Source organism: Rhinoraja longicauda, chromosome 1 (genome assembly GCF_053455715.1).
Source record: "Rhinoraja longicauda isolate Sanriku21f chromosome 1, sRhiLon1.1, whole genome shotgun sequence".
Classification (NCBI taxonomy): Eukaryota; Metazoa; Chordata; class Chondrichthyes; order Rajiformes; family Arhynchobatidae; genus Rhinoraja; species Rhinoraja longicauda.
The window spans coordinates 16,898,969-16,915,867 of record NC_135953.1 but is presented as its reverse complement, the minus strand read 5'-3'; the positions used below and the strand labels follow the sequence as shown (position 1 = coordinate 16,915,867).

General features: G+C 47.4%; 1 protein-coding gene across 1 annotated transcript in view; it reads left to right on the top strand.

Moving 5' to 3' along the window:
• Positions 1 to 16,899, top strand: part of atoh8 (atonal bHLH transcription factor 8) — a 39,007-nt gene that overhangs the window by 1,339 nt on the left and 20,769 nt on the right. Inside the window, exon 2 of the mRNA XM_078412405.1 lies at positions 3,815 to 4,006. Within this exon, the coding sequence (XP_078268531.1) occupies positions 3,815 to 4,006 (192 nt within the window). The remainder of the gene's footprint in view (positions 1 to 3,814; positions 4,007 to 16,899) is intronic.

Below are 16,899 nucleotides of genomic sequence, written 5' to 3'. Positions count from 1 at the left end.
CACCCTCACCCTTCACCCTCACCCTTCACCCTTCACCCTTCACCCTCACCCTCACCCCTCACCCTCACCCTTCACCCTCACCCTTCATCCTCACCCTTCACCCTCACCCTCACCCATCACCCTCACCCTTCAACCTCGCCCTTCACCCTCACCCTTCACCCTCACCCCTCACCCTTCACCCTCACCCTTCAACCTCACACTTCATCCTCACCCTTCACCCTCACCCTTCAACCTCACCCTTCATCCTCACCCTTCACCCCTCACCCCTCACCCTCACCCCTCACCCTTCAACCTCACCCTTCAACCTCACCCTCACCCCTCACCCTCACCCTTCACCCTCACCCTTCAACCTCACCCTCACCCTTCAACCACACCCTCACCCTTCATCCTCACCCTTCTCCCTCACCCTCACCCTTCACCTTCACCCTCACCCTTCACCTTCACCCTCACCCTCCCCTTCACCCTCACCCTTCACCCTTCATCCTCACCCCTCACCCTCACCCTTCACCTTCACCCTCACCCTTCACCCTTCACCCTCACCTTCACCTTCATCCTCACCCCTCACCCTTCACCCTCACGTTCACCCTCACCCTTCACCCTCACCCTTCATCCTCACCCTTCACCCTCACCCTTCATCCTCACCCTTAACCCTCACCCCTTCACCCTCACCCTTCACCCTCACCTTCACCCTTCATCCTCACCCTTCACCCTCACCCTTCACCCTCACGTTCACCCTCACCCTTCACCCTCACCCTTCATCCTCACCCTTAACCCTCACCCCTTCACCCTCACCCTTCACCCTCACCCTTCACCCCTCACCCTCCCCTTCACCCTCACCCCTCACCCTTCACCCTCACCCTTCACCCCTCACCCTCACCTTCACCCTCACCCTCCCTTCACCCTCACCCTTCACCCCTCACCTTCACCCCCACCCTTCACCCTTCACCCTCACCCTCCCCTTCACCCTTCACCCTCACCCTTCACCCTCATCCTTCACCCTCACCCCTCACCCTCACTCACCTCATCATTAACCACTCGGCACAAAATGCTGGAGTAACTCAGCGGGACAGGCAGCATCTCTGGAGAGAAGGAATGGGTGACGTTTCCAGGTCGAGACCCTTCTCCTTCCCCCCAGAGATGCTGCCTGTCCCGCTGAGTTACTCCAGCAGTTTACATCTCTCTCTCTCTCTCTATCTCTTTCTCTATCTCTCTCTCTCTCTCTCTCTCTCTCTCTCACTTTCTCACTTTCTCTCTCTCTCTCTCTCTCTCTCTCTCTCTCTCTCTCTCTCTCTCTCTCTCTCTCTCTCTCTCTCTCTCACTCACTTTCTCTCTCTCTCTCTCTCTCTCTCTCTCTCTCTATCTCTCTCTCTCTATCTCTCTCTCACTTTCTCTCTCTCTCTCTCACTCACTCTCCCCCCCCTCTCTCTCTCTCTCTCTCTCTCTCTCCGATGTAAACCAGCATCTGCAGTTCCTTCCTACACATTAACCGTTCTACATTGTGTGGGGTCTCGACCCGAAACGTCCCCCATTCCTTCTCCCCAGAGTTTGCTGCCTGTCCCGCTGAGTTGCTCCAGCATTTTTTGTGTCAACCTTTCTACATTTCCTTACCACCGTCTGCTTTGATCTGTCGTTTTCGCACCTGACCCTTCCATACCTCCTGCCTTCCTCCCTCTCCCCTGACTCCCCTGACATTTCGGACTCAAAGGAAACATGTTTGACAAATGATTCTCGTTCTAACCTATGTGCAGTTGGGTCCTACTGAAACAGTGTGGAAAGGAACTGCCGCTGCTGGTTTATACCGAGGATAGACACAAAGTGCCGGAGTAACTCAGTGGGTCAGGCAGCATCTCTGGGGGAAAAAGGATGGGTGACATTTCGGGTCGGGGCCCTTCTTCAGACTCAAGTAGGGTCCCGACCCGAAGGATCCCGACACCAATCCTTTTTCTCCAGAGATGCTGCCCGACCCGCTGAGTTACTCCAGCACTTTGCGTCCATCTCAGTCTCCAGTTATCTCAGGTTATATTGAGTGCTGTTAGTATTAACGACTCCTGCTTTAATATCCAAAGCAAAGTACATTCTTGATAATGGGACAGTCTAAGTAAATGGGAGCCCAAGGTACTTTCAAACAAATTATATCGCCCGCTGTCTGTTCACAAGTGCTGGAGTAACTCGGCAGGTCAGGCAGCATCTCTGGAGAACATGGATAGGTGACGAATGAAGAAGGGTCTCGACCCGAACTCGTCACCCACTCCTTCTCTCCAGAGATGCTGCCTGTCCCGCTGAGTTACTCCAACATTTGTTGTCTCTATCTGTGGATAGGTGACGTTTCTGATCGAGACCGCTCCACAGAGTGACTAACTGGGGTGTATAATGCGACTGGTTAAACGCGCTACAGAAATACAGAGAGACGCACATGCAAACATTCTGACTGTGAACGCTTCTGCTTCTCGGCGCGAATACCGTTGTCTCTTTAATGCGATGCCAACCATTCAATGCTTAGACTGAGAACGATACTCCCAGCCTGCTTATTTAGCCCGCAGTGCTCCGGGAAAAACCCCACGACTGTTCGCTCAGTTTGGGTATATATTTAACGCGACTGAGAGAAAACTGTTTTTTTTTTTAAAAGAACACGCTTCACACCAAATGTGACACATTTGCCTCGGTTACATAATGGAAGATGCTGGTGAAGTGTGTTGTGTATTATGTTTACTGAAAGCACTCCGCGGGGGTGGGGGGGGGGGGGGGGCACTGAACACATTTTACCACAAACTCAGGTCATAATGAGGTGCAAAATTGCCGATTGAGAGATTGGACTGGAGCCCGGGCTTTAGTGGACCGTGCCCTGCTTGTTTGTTCCTCTCTTTCATTGATCAAAACAATTAACTTCTGCGTTCGGCCGAACCTTATCATAAATTGTCAACATGTCCTTCCATCCAACGGACCTTGGTGTGCGGTGTGGCACCTTGGCGTACAGTGGGGTCTCGACCCGAAACGTCTCCCATTCCTTTCCCCCAGAGACGCTCCCCGACCCGCTGAGTTACTCCAGCATTTTGTGTCCATCTTCGGCGTAAACCAACATCTGCAGTTCACATTTGGTGCGATTCCGATTGTCGGGGCCGTTTTTCAGAGTCAAACCCTGGAAACTCAACCAGCGTTTGCCTGCATCACATTATCGCAATTCCCACAACCCGTTTTGTAAATATAACTTACCGTGTAAGTGCCAGTGTTAACATTTAGCTAAAGCACACGCGCACACACACACGCACACACATACACACTCGTACTCATGTACACACACACATGTACACACACACACGTACATACACACACACACATGTACAAACACACACGCATACACACATATATACACATACACATGTACACATACACATGTACATACACAAAACATACACAAACACACATACACATGTATGTACACGTGCACACACACACACACACACATGCATATACACACATATACACACATGCACACACACATAGCAACGCATACACGGACACATGCACAAGCCCACACATCGCACACACACACACACACACACACACACATGCACACAGAAACACACACACCCTCCACACACGCACACGTGCACATGCACACACACGCACACTTAGAGAGGGATTTATCATTTGGATGCATGTACGCATTTATGCATAATTATGCACAGGTCTCTGTGTGGCCCTTGGTATATCACATGCAGAAGTGCATGATTCCAGTGTGCATGTATAGCCTGCCAGGCTTTTATTCATCTTGTGCTTTCCCCTTCAATGACTCCGGGCGCCTCTCTCTCCGCAGGTTCCTTGCTATTCCTACGGACAGAAGCTGTCGAAGCTGGCGATCCTGAGGATAGCGTGTAATTACATCCTGTCGCTGGCCACGCTGGCTGACCTCGACTACAGCTCTGATCACGGCAACATGAGCTTCGCCGAGTGCGTGGAGCAATGCACCAAGACATTGCAGGCAGAGGGGAGATCAAAGAAGAGGAAGGTGAGATTGCAGCGCCGGCGCCAGGAGCTCAAGGGCTCTTCTGCAACTTTCATAAATTCAGAAGTTCTAGGAGCAGAATTGGGCCATTCGGCCCATCCGGTCTACTCCGCCATTCAATCATCTTCCCCTCTCAACCCCCATTCTCCTGCCTTCTCCCCATCACCCCTGACACCCGTACTATTCAAGAATCTGTCAATTTCCACCTTAAAAATTCCCATTGACTTGGCCTCCACAGCCATCTGTGGCAATGAATTTCACAGATTCGTCACCCCCTGACTAAAGAAATTCCTCCTCGTCTCCTTTCTAAAGGTACGCCCTTTTAATCTGAAGCTATGGTCTCTGGGCCTAGACTCTCCCACTAGTGGAAACATCCTCTCCACATCCACTCTATCCAGATCTGATAAACAGTGAACTTTTGAGAAGTGGTGACACTTGTGACAACAAACATGCCGACACTTGTGTACTGCCTAGGTGAGGACTGCTGTATGATTTTACCGGGTTGTATGCAAAACAAAGCATTTCACTGTACTTAGGTACATGTGAGAATAAAGTATCACTCAATCATCATTCAGTTTAGTTTAGTTTAGTTTAGAAATACAGCACGGAAACAGGCCCTTTGGCCCACCGAGTCCACACCGACCAGCAATCCCCACACATTATCTCTGTCCTACACACACTTGGGTCAATTTTCCATCTATACATTTATACCAAGCCAATTAGCCTTCAGACCTGTACGTCTTTGGAGTGTGGGAGGAATCCGAAGATCTCGGAGAAAACCCACACAGGTCACGGGGAGAACGTACAAACTCCATACAGACAGCACCCATAGTGAGGATCGAACCCGGGTCTCTGGCGCTGTAAGTCAGTAGCTCTACCGCTACACCACCGAGATCATTGAACCACCTCAGTACCCATGACAATAATAAACTTGTGAACGAAGGAACTGCAGATGCTAATTCACACCAAAGATGGACACAAAATGCTATAGTAACTCAACGGGTCAGGCAGCATCTCTGGAGAAAAAGAATAGGTGACGTTTCAGGTCGGAACCTTTCTTCAGATTGCTTTCTTCTCCCCCCTCCTCCCAACATCCACCTACATTCAGTCTGAAGAAGGGTCTCGACCTGAAACATCACCTATCCATGTTAACTAGAGATGCTGAAGATAGACACAAAAACCTGAAGTAACTCAGGAGGCCAGGCAGCATCTCTGGAGAGAATGAATGGGTGATGTTTCAGGTCTAGACCCTTCTTCAGACAGCAGAGATACCGCGTGGCCTGCTGAATTACACCAGCACTTTGTGTCTATCTTCGCAATAATAAACTTAATGGTTATGATATTGAATTCTCTAACCTCTCTGTATAACCCCTGAGCTACAGGGAGAGGTTGGGCAGGCTAGGACTTTATTCCTTGGATCGCAGGAGGATGAGGAGTGACCTTAGAGAAGTGTACAAAATCATGAGAGGGTAAACGCTCAGTCTTTTGCTCAGAGTAAGGGAATCAAAGACCAGAAGACATAGGTTTAAGGTGAGGGGGTAAAGATTTAATAGGAACATAAGGGGTAACTTTTTTACACCAAGGATGGTGAGTGTATGCAAGGAGGTAGTTGAGGCAGGTACTATCGCAACGTTTAAGAAACATTTAGATGGGTACATGGATGGGATCGGCGAAGAAGGATATGGGCCAAATGCAGGCAGGTGTGCAGGGGCATGTTGGTCGGCATGGACAAATTGGGCTGAAGAGCCTGTTTCCACGCTGTATGACTCTATGACTCTCAACCTCCCCCTCCCTCGATCGGAAACATCACCCATCCATGTTCTCCAGAGATGCTGCCTGACTTGCTGAGTTACTCCAGCAGTTTGTGTCCTTTTATAAACTTAAACCTGTAGGCTTTCCCTTGCATGAGCAGGATTGGGTGGAAGAGGTGCTGATAGTTCAGCCTGTCTGGCAATTAAAGGGTTAAACAGTCCCCCGTTAACCCCCCCCCCCCCCCAGAACAAGGGGCCACAGTTTAAGAATAAGGGGAAGGCCATTTAGAACGGAGATGAGGAAAAACCTTTTTCAGTCAGAGAGTTGTAAATCTGTGGAATTCTCTGCCTCAGAAGGCAGTGGAGGCCAATTCTCTGGATGCATTCAAGAGAGAGCTGGATAGAGCTCTTAAGGATAGCGGAGTCAGGGGGTATGGGGAGAAGGCAGGAACGGGGTACTGATTGAGAATGATCAGCCATGATCACATTGAATGGCGGTGCTGGCTCGAAGGGCCGAATGGCCTCCTCCTGCACCTATTGTCTATTAACCCCTCCACCCCCACTGACTGTTATGGATAGGAAAGGTTTAGAGGGGTATGAGCCGAACGCGGACTGGCGGGACTAGTGCTGATGAGCCACCTTGGTCTGCACGGGCAAGTTGGGCCGAAGGGCCTGTTTCTGTGCTGTACGACTCCATGATGTCCCCCATTCCCTCGCCTCTGACATCTGCCTCTCGTCGACCCTTGGCTCGGTTCAATGTGTTTATCACTTTATCAGCCTACATTTTATATCTCGACATTACTCGCGGTGGCCTTTACTGAGCTCTGGTAAGCTCGAACATTGCAGAACAGTGCGGTCATTTGTTTTTACTTGAACCGAGAAGGACTTGATGGGGGTGGGGCGCCGGAGGTATGTGTGTGTGTGTTTGTGTGGAAGGGTGAGGGTGGGGGGTGGGGGTGGTGGTGGTTGAAGGGATGAGGGAGGGGAAGAGATCTACGTTGAGAGATCTGGCTTCCAAAAATATTTACTCATTAAAACCTTTGTGTTGATCAACTTTCATTCTGTAGACATTTTAATGGCCCTCTTTCTTTAAAGTTCTAAATATAACATTGGTGATATTATCGAATCAATGCACAGCCTGCATTTAATACAGGGTTTTTGTTTTGTTTAAAAAAAAAAAAAATTTAAAAAACTTTTTTGTTAAAAAAAAACAAAAAACTTGTGCAGCAAATTAAATGAAAGTGATCCAAGGTTTCGTTCCTATTTTATGACAATGGGAGTTTTTTAAACTTCATCTGAACCTCCCTCAGCATTCTTGAACGTTCCAGCTGCAATATTGTCTAATAAATCACGCGCTGATCTTGCCACCGTGTTGTTTGTGGAGTGGATGAATGGAGGGGATGGTTTTTCGGGAGTGTTTGGTGTTTTGTGCAGTCTCAGACTCCAGATGCTCGGCTGCTGGTGTGGGAAGCGAAGCTGGCGCCACTCAGGGCAGAGGGCAGAGGAAAGGCACGCGATTTGGGGAAGAAACATTCAGTCACACGAAACTTTTGGCACATTCCCCAGCACTCGGGTGGACATCTGTTCCAGAAAAACTTTTTTTAATAGCTGGTTTGTGAGCGGCTCCCGAGGATACATTGACTGCAGCTGTTTCATGTGAAGAGACAGACAGACGGGGAGAGAGAGAGAGAGCGAGAGAGAGAGAGAGAGAGAGAGTCGAAAACGTGTTATGAACAAGGACGTAATGTTAAGGAATAATATTAGTATAATTTTAAAGACAGGAAAGTTACTATCTTTTTCTTTTAAAAAAAATGTAAACTCTTTTGTTAAAAAAAAATGATTTATTAGTTTCAATTTGACTTGAAATTTCCCCCCCACTCCAAAGCAAAATTCCAATTTGTTCAAGATTACCATTAGTACAAGGTCTCCATTCACTTCTCCCAGCTTTTCTGTCTCTGTTACATCTGTTCTGATGACGCCACCTTCCTTACCAGTGCTTCTGTTATGTCTTCTCTCTTTCTTCAGCTGTGGTTTCCCCCTACCCCTCCGCCCTTCCCTTCAAACAATCCCTCAGAACAAGCGAAGCACAAAGTGCTGGAGGAACCCGAGGGGTCAGTCAGCATCTGTGGAGGGAATGGAGAGGCAGAGTTGCGGGTCACAAGAGATAGGAGCAGAATTAGGCCATTCGGCCCATCAAGTCTACTTCGCCAATCACTCGTGGCTGATTTATCTCTCTCTCTCCTCACCCCATTCTCCTGCCTTCTCCCCATAACCCCTGACGCCTGTATTAATCAAGAATCTATCTATCTATCTCTGCCTTAAAAATATCCATTGACTTGGCCTCCACTGCCTTCCGTGACAAATAATTCCACAGATTCACCACCCTCTGACTAAAGAAGGGTCGGGGTGCTTCTGCAGATGGACCTTTCTTCAGACTCAAGAAGGGATGAGAATAGTCCCGACCGGAAACGTCACCAGTCCATTCCTTCCCCAGATGCTGCCTGACCCCTTGAGTTCCTCCAGCACTTTTGGTGCGATTGAGATTGGGAGATACTTTTACTTTTCAAAGAATCGGGTTTTTTTTGCCCCTCCCCCCTCTTAATTCTCGACCCAACAATTAATAATAATCAATTGAATCTCATAGTCTTACAGCGTGGAAACACAGCCCTTCGGCCCAACTTGCCCACACCGGCCAACATGTCCCATCTACACTAGCCCCATCTGCCTGCATTTTGGCCCATATCCCTCTAAATCTGTCCCATCCATGTATCCGTCTAAAGGCTTCTCAAACGTCGCGATTTGTTCCTGTCTCCTCGGCAGCCCGTTCCATACACTCACCACCCTTTGTATGAAAAAGTTACCCCTCAGGTTCCTAGTAAATCTTTCCCCCCTCACCTTAAACCTCCGTCCTCTGGTTCTTGATTCCCTTTCTCTGAGCAAGAGATCCTGTGCCTCTACCTTTCCGGAATTCAGTTCTTTTTAATTTCTGATTCCATTCCTCTCTTTCTATTCCTATCTCACCCAGACGTCATTTTTCTTCTTCACTGGTCTTTATTATTTATCTTCAGCCCCATTCGTACCCCTCATTGTGTTGGTGTACGGGGTGATCACTGGTCGGCGCTGACTCGGTGGGCCGAAGGGCCTGTTCGAAAGCCGAAAGCCGATGAGTCTCGACCCGAAACGTCACCCATTCCTTCTCTCCAGATATGCTGCCTGTCCCGCTGAGTTACTCCAGCTTTTTGTGTCCATCTTCAGCCTAAAGGACAGGATGTCCTCCGTGGTAATTTAAAGTGAAAGGGGTTCTCTGCATTGCAAACACTATTGGAATTCGCACACCAGGTGTAGCACTTGTTTGCAGTGGTTGGGGTCACTTGTGTTTCACGTGCCTGCCGATAAGACAGCTGTAGAGAGAGCTCTCGACACATGGTTCTCAATTCAAGCCCGTGGGTGGCTTGAGAGCATGGGTCAGATTGGTCACACTCGCTGAAACAGTAACGCTAACTCGCATCTGCATAATGCTTCGGTGTAAAAAAAATTGTCGCAAGGCACTTACTGGGATGATTAAATCAAGCATGACGCTCAGCCATATAAAGAGATCAAAGCACAGATTATACATAAATAACTACGAGGCTAACAATGGTCACAGAATAACAGGCACAGCAACTCTGGAGTCCACAAACGCACAGTCAAATGAAGAGTCCAAATATTTGCTGTCCAACATGCTTGACTCTTCAACAATGCTCAGCGACTGACATAGAATTGAACTGGGACGTAGAACAGCACAGTGCAGGAACAGGCCCTCGAGCTCGCTGTCTCTGTGCCGACCATGTTGCCAATATAAACTAATCCCATCTGCCTGCAGATTGTCTGCGTTCCTCTGTCCCCTGCCAGTTCATGTGTCGATCTAAATGCCTCTTGAACATTGCTATCATATCTGCTTCCACCACTACCCCCAGCAGGGCAAATCCAAGCATCTAATGGTCTCTGTACGAAAAACCTGCCAGACGCATCTTTGAGAGCGGCACGGTGGCGCAGCGGTAGAGTTGCTGCCTTACAGCGCCAGAGACCCGGGTTCGATCCCGACTACGGGCGCTGTCTGTACGGAGTTTGTGCATTCTCCCCATGACCGCGTGTTTCTTCCCCGGGCACTCCGGTTTCCTCCCACCCTCCAAAGACATACAGGTTTGTAGATTAAGGGACTTCGGTAAAGATTGTAAGTTGTCCCTAGCTACTGTGCGGGGATCACTGGTCGGCACGGACTCGGTGGGCCGAAGGGCCTGTTTCCACACTGTTTCTCTAAACGAAACCAAACTAAATCTCCTTTAATCTTTTCTCCTCACAACTTAAGTCAGAGAGTTGTGAATCTGTGGAATTCTTTGCCTCAGAAGGCAGTGGAGGCCAATTCTCTGAATGCATTCAAGAGAGAGCTAGATAGAGCTCTTAAGGATAGCAGAATCAGGGGGTATGGGGAGAAGGCAGGAACGGGGTACTGATTGAGAATGATCAGCCATGATCACATTGAATGGCGGTGCTGGCTCGAAGGGCCGAATGGCCTCCTCCTGCACCTATTGTCTATTGTCTACGTAAGCAAGCTCTTGGTAATATATATCGCATATTATGTGGAGCAACTACTAACAAGCGCTACCATTGGTTAGTAGGAAATAACCAATCTACAAATATCCCCAACTATTTTTTTCCTACCTCCAGATCCCCCCCTCTACTTTCAGTCTGAAGAAAGGTTCTTTATCCCATCCTTTTTCACCCATCCTTCTTCTCCAGAGATGCTGCCTGACCCGCAGAGTTACACCAGCGCTTTCGTGTCTATCCCCAAAGATCTTGCCATTTATTGTAAGCTTTCCTCTGGCATTTGACCTCCCAAAGTGCATCACCTCGAATGTCCAGAATAAACTCTTGCCATTTCTTTGTCCAAATTTCGAGCTGATCTTTATCCCTTGACAAACGTCCTCACTGTACACATCTCCACCAATGTTCATCTTGTCTGCAAACTTACTGTCAACCAAATGTTTTGTGTATATCACAAAACACAAAGGTCCAGGACTAATCCAGGCCATGCACTCTAGTCACAGATCTCCACTCAGAGAAACACCCCTCTGTCATCACATTCTGACTTCTATGATCGAGCCAATTTTGTATCCAATTTACTAATACACCATGGATTCCATGTGGCTTAATCTTCTGGATCGTCAATGCATGATCTTTTGGTTATCTGTGGAATTTGTTGTCACAGGCTGTGGAGGCCATGTCAATGGATATGCTTAAGGCAGAGATAGATGGAATCTTGATTATTACAGTTGTCGGGGAGAAGGCAGGAGAATGGGGTTAAAGATAGATCAGCCGTGATTGAATGATGGAGAAGACTTGATGGGCCGAATGGCCTAATTCTACTCCTATCTCTTGTGTACTTATCTGTTCCCCTGGCTTCCGCTGGCAATTGGGACAATTATAGTGTAACCCCATCATAGTGGTTGCGCCATTCTTGTTCATGAGTTCTATCCGCATGGCCTCACTGAATGAGCCCACCAAGATGTACTTGCTAAGGCCGTTTGTGATCATGGACTCAGTGTGTCCTTGGGCCACCTTCTCACACTTGTTGCCCACTAAAATTCGAGAAAAGGTGAGGGCTTGGTCATGCTGAAGGAAACTACTTTTAAACCGTTGCCAAAAAGTAATTACTGCCAAAAAGCAAATCTGGCTCTGGAAATGTAATTTTAAAAGTGGGAAGTCTCATTCATTCGAAATCTAGTTGGTATTGGAGAGTTTAGGTTTAGGTTTAGGTTTATTTTTGTCACGTGTACCGAGGTACAGTGGAAAACTTGGTTTTGCATGCTATCCAAGCAGATCAGATAGATAGTATAAGAAGATAACTGCAGATGCTGGTACAAATCGAAGGTATTTATTCACAAAATGCTGGATTAACTCAGCAGGTCAGGCAGCATCTCAGGAGAGAAGGAATAGGTGATGTTTCGGGTCAGATAGACAATAGACAATAGGTGCAGGAGGAGGCCATTCGGCCCTTCGAGCCAGCATCGCCATTCAATGTGATCATGGCTGATCATTCTCAATTAGTACCCCATTCCTGCCTTCTCCCCATACCCTCTGACTCCACTATCCTTAAGAGCTCTATCTATCTCTCTCTTGAATGAATTCAGAGAATTGGCCTCCACTGCCTTCTGAGGCAGTAAATTCCACAGATAATACTATACATAAATACAATCAAGTCATTCATCATTAGTTTATTGTCATGTGTACCATAGAAACATAGATACATAGAAAATAGGTGCAGGAGGAGGCCAATTGGCCCTTCGAGCTGGCACCGGCATTTATGGTGATCATGGCTGATCATCAACAATCAGTAACCTGTGCCTGCCTTCTCCCGATATCCCTTGATTCCACTAGCACCTAGAGCTCAGTCTAACTCTCTTTTAAATTCATCCAGTGAATTGGCCCCTACTGCCTCCTGTGGCAGAGAATTCCACGAATTCACGACTCTCTGGGTGAGTCCTCAGTTTTAACCAAGGTACAGTGAAAAGCTTTTGTTACGTGCTAACTAGACAGCGGAAAGACAATACATGATTACATTCGAGCCATCCACGGTGTACAGATACAGGATAAAGGGAATATCATGAATAACAGAATATAGTTCTCAGCATTGTGGTCCAAGTCAAGTCAAGTCAAGTCTACTTTATTTGTCACGTACACATATAAGATGTACAGTGAAATGAAAGTGGCAATGCCTGCGGATTGTGCTAAAACTACAAAACAGAATAGAAGGCACAACACAAAAAAATTAATTAATACAGTAAATTAGTCCCTGGTGATATAAGAGTTAACAGTCCTGATGGCCTGTGGGAAGAAACTCCGTCTCACCCTCTCTGTTTTCACAGCGTGACAGCGGAGGCGTTTGCCTGACCGTAGCAGCTGGAACAGTCCGTTGCTGGGGTGGTAGGGGTCCCCCATAATGTTGCTGGCTCTGGATCTGCACCTCCTGATGTATAGCTCCTGCAGGGGGGGCGAGTGTAGTTCCCAAAGTGCGTTCAGCCGAACGCACTACTCTCCGCAGAGCCTTCCTGTCCTGGGCAGAGCTGTTCCCAAACCAGATTGAGATGTTGCCGGACAAGATGGTTTCTGCAGCCCCAGAGTAGAAGCACTGAAGTCCACCGCTTAAATAATAAATAATTGTTATTTTCTTTATTATCTGCCAGCTACATCTATCTCTCTTCATCTCATCTGCCTTTCTGTACATGATAATCCAATGTAATTTCTAGTTCCTACAATCTATTTTTGGTTAAAACATGACTGAAGGGGAATCTTTCAGTTGATTGCTTGAAATGCATCTATTTCATGGGCCCTTTAGGAGCCATTTATGCTTAATTCAGTTATTGTCATTGTGTTATGGCTATGTTTTAATATTTCTAGTTTATGTCTTTTTTGCCTGCGTGTGGGTGTGACTTAATGCGTAATGGGGAGTGTCCAGATGGGAGGAGGCTAGTGTGTGTCGACAGAGGTTGTGGGTGAGTTTAGACACGGAGGATGGTGAGCATACAGTTCTTTACCACACGCGCTCGTACCATACACTTGTATCATCTATATTTGTAAGAACCACACGGTAATAACTGCAAGAATTCTAGATATTGTTTGAAGAAGAACGCTAACGCTATCTACACACACTAGGGACAATTTACATATACACCAAGCCAAATAACCTACATACCTATACGTCTTTGGAGTGTGGGAGGAAACCAAAGATCTCGGAGAAATCCCACGCAGGTCACGGGGAGAACGTACAAACTCTATACATAGAGCACCAATAATCGGGATCGAACCGGGTCTCCGGTGCCACAAACGCTGTAAGGCAGCAACTCTACCGCTGCGCCACCGTGCCAAACATTAGGCAGGAAATGGTTTTGGGTAGACTGATGGGACTGAAGGCTGATAAATCCCCAGGGCCTGATGGTCTGCATCCCAGAGTACTTAAGGAGGTGGCTCTAGAAATAGTGGAAGCATTGGAGATCATTTTTCAATGTTCTATAGATTCAGGATCAGTTCCTGTGGATTGGAGGATAGCAAATGTTATCCCACTTTTTAAGAAAGGAGGGAGAGAGAAAACGGGTAATTATAGACCAGTTAGTCTGACATCAGTGGTGGGGAAGATGCTGGAGTCAATTATAAAAAACGAAATTGCTGAACATTTGGATAGCAGTAACAGGATCATTCCGAGTCAGCATGGATTTACGAAGGGGAAATCATGCTTGACAAATCTACTGGAATTTTTTGAGGATGTAACTAGGAAAATTGACAGGGGAGAGTCAGTGGATGTGGTGTACCTCGACTTTCAGAAAGCCTTCGACAAGGTCCCACATAGGAGATTAGTGGGCAAAATTAGGGCACATGGTATTGGGGGTAGGGTACTGACATGGATAGAAAATTGGTTGACAGACAGAAAGCAAAGAGTGGGGATAAATGGGTCCCTTTCGGAATGGCAGGCAGTGACCAGTGGGGTACCGCAAGGTTCGGTGGTGGGACCCCAGCTATTTACGATATACATTAATGACTTAGACGAAGGGATTAAAAGTACCATTAGCAAATTTGCAGATGATACTAAGCTGGGGGGTAGTGTGAATTGTGAGGAAGATACAATAAGGCTGCAGGGTGACTTGGACAGGTTGTGTGAGTGGGCGGATACATGGCAGATGCAGTTTAATGTAGATAAGTGTGAGGTTATTCACTTTGGAAGTAAGAATAGAAAGGCAGATTATTATCTGAATGGTGTCAAGTTAGGAGGAGGGGGAGTTCAACGAGATCTGGGTGTCCTAGTGCATCAGTCAATGAAAGGAAGCATGCAGGTACAGCAGGCAGTGAAGAAAGCCAATGGAATGTTGGCCTTCATAACAAGAGGAGTTGAGTATAGGAGCAAAGAGGTCCTTCTACAGTTGTACCGGGCCCTGGTGAGACCGCACCTGGAGTACTGTGTGCAGTTTTGGTCTCCAAATTTGAGGAAGGATATTCTTGCTATGGAGGGCGTGCAGCGTAGGTTCACTAGGTTAATTCCCGGAATGGCGGGACTGTCGTATGTTGAAAGGCTGGAGCGATTGGGCTTGTATACACTGGAATTTAGAAGGATGAGGGGGGATCTTATTGAAACATATAAGATAATTAGGGGATTGGACACATTAGAGGCAGATAACATGTTCCCAATGTTGGGGGAGTCCAGAACAAGGGGCCACAGTTTGAGAATAAGGGGTAGGCCATTTAGAACGGAGATGAGGAAGAACTTTTTCAGTCAGAGGGTGGTGAAGGTGTGGAATTCTCTGCCTCAGAAGGCAGTGGAGGCCAGTTCGTTGGATGCTTTCAAGAGAGAGCTGGATAGAGCTCTTAAGGATAGCGGAGTGAGGGGGTATGGGGAGAAGGCAGGAACGGGGTACTGATTGAGAGTGATCAGCCATGATCGCATTGAATGGCGGTGCTGGCTCGAAGGGCTGAATGGCCTACTCCTGCACCTATTGTCTATTGTCTATTGTCTATTGTCTATTAAACTCTCATTTGCCTGAACATGATCCATACCCTTCTATTCCTTGCACTTCCATGAATCTATCTAAAAGCCTCTTAAACACCACCAGTGTATCTGCGTCCACCATTAGCCCTGGCAATGTGTTCCAGGCCCCACCACTCTCTGTATAAAAAAGACTTGCTCCACAAATCTCCATTAAACATTCCCCCTCTCACCTTATAGCTTTGCCCTCTCGTGCTGGACATTTCCACCCCGGGACTTGTCTACCATATCTATGCCTTATAATTTTAGATAGTTCCAAGTCTCCCCTCAACCTCCACGTTCCAGAGCAAGCATCCAACATTCAGCTCCTTGTAGCTGAAACCCTCTAAACCAGGCAGCATTCTGGTAAACGTTGGGTGGAAATCTGGGGATGTGCAAGAGCCCAGAATCTGTACAAGTTAGATAGAGCATGCAGCAGTGAAAATTACCCCCATCGGATAGCATTACCAGTTAACAATCCTCTAGATTTTTCTTCAATGAATAAAGTGTGTAAACTATCCAACTCCTAACCCCAAACGCGCTTTGGACCTTTCTGATCTCTTAAGCTATAGTCCAGCTCAGTCCAGTGTTAACACCCAGGGGCGTGAGTTGGCTGCAAATTCTGCTGGCACTTTTGGAGGCTGACACACTGAAATAATTTTGTAACTGCACTCAAGACGAGGTTTTTCAGCATCAATTCATCTTAAATTGATGTAGTCGGATTAGCAAGCAGTAGTGGTGGGACTAGCATGCAATTACTGCACCTGGGGAAGTAATTGTGGGCGGCGCAGTAGCCCAGCGGTAGAGCTACTGCCTTACAGCGCCAGAGATCCCAGTTCGATCCTGACTATGGGTGCTGTCTGTACGGAGTTTGTACGTTCTCCCCGTGACCTATGTGGGTCTTCTCCGAGATCTTCGGTTTCCTCCCACACTCCAAAGATGTACAGGTTTGTAGGTTAATTGCCTTGGTATACATGTAAATTATCCCTAGTCTGTGTGGGATAGTGTTAATGTGAGGGTGGAGCCGACACATAGAGTCATAGAGTCATAGATTGATACAGTGTGGAAACAGGCCCTTCGGCCCAACTCGCCCACACCGGCCAACAATGTCCCAGCTACCCTAGTCCCACTTGCCTGCTCTTGGTCCATATCCCTCCAAACCTGTCCTGTCCATGTATCTGTCTAACTGTTTCTTAAATGATGGGATAGTCCCAGCCTCAACTACCTCCTCTGGCAGCTTGTTCCATACACCCACCACCCTCTGTGTGAAAAAGTTATCCCTCGGATTCCTATTGAATTTTTTCCCCTTCACTTTGAACCTATGTCCTCTGGTCCTTGATTCCCCTACATTGGGTAAAAGACTCTGTGCATCTACCTGATCTATTCCTCTCATGATTTTGTATACCTTTACAAGATCTCCCCTCATCCTCCTACGCTCCATGGAATAGAGACCCAGCCTACTTAGCCTCTCCCTATAGCTCATACGCTCTATTCCTGGCAACATCCTCGTAAATCTTTTCTGAACCCTTTCAAGTTTGACAATATCTTTCCTATAACGTGGTGCCCAGAACTGAACACAATATTCTAAATGTGGT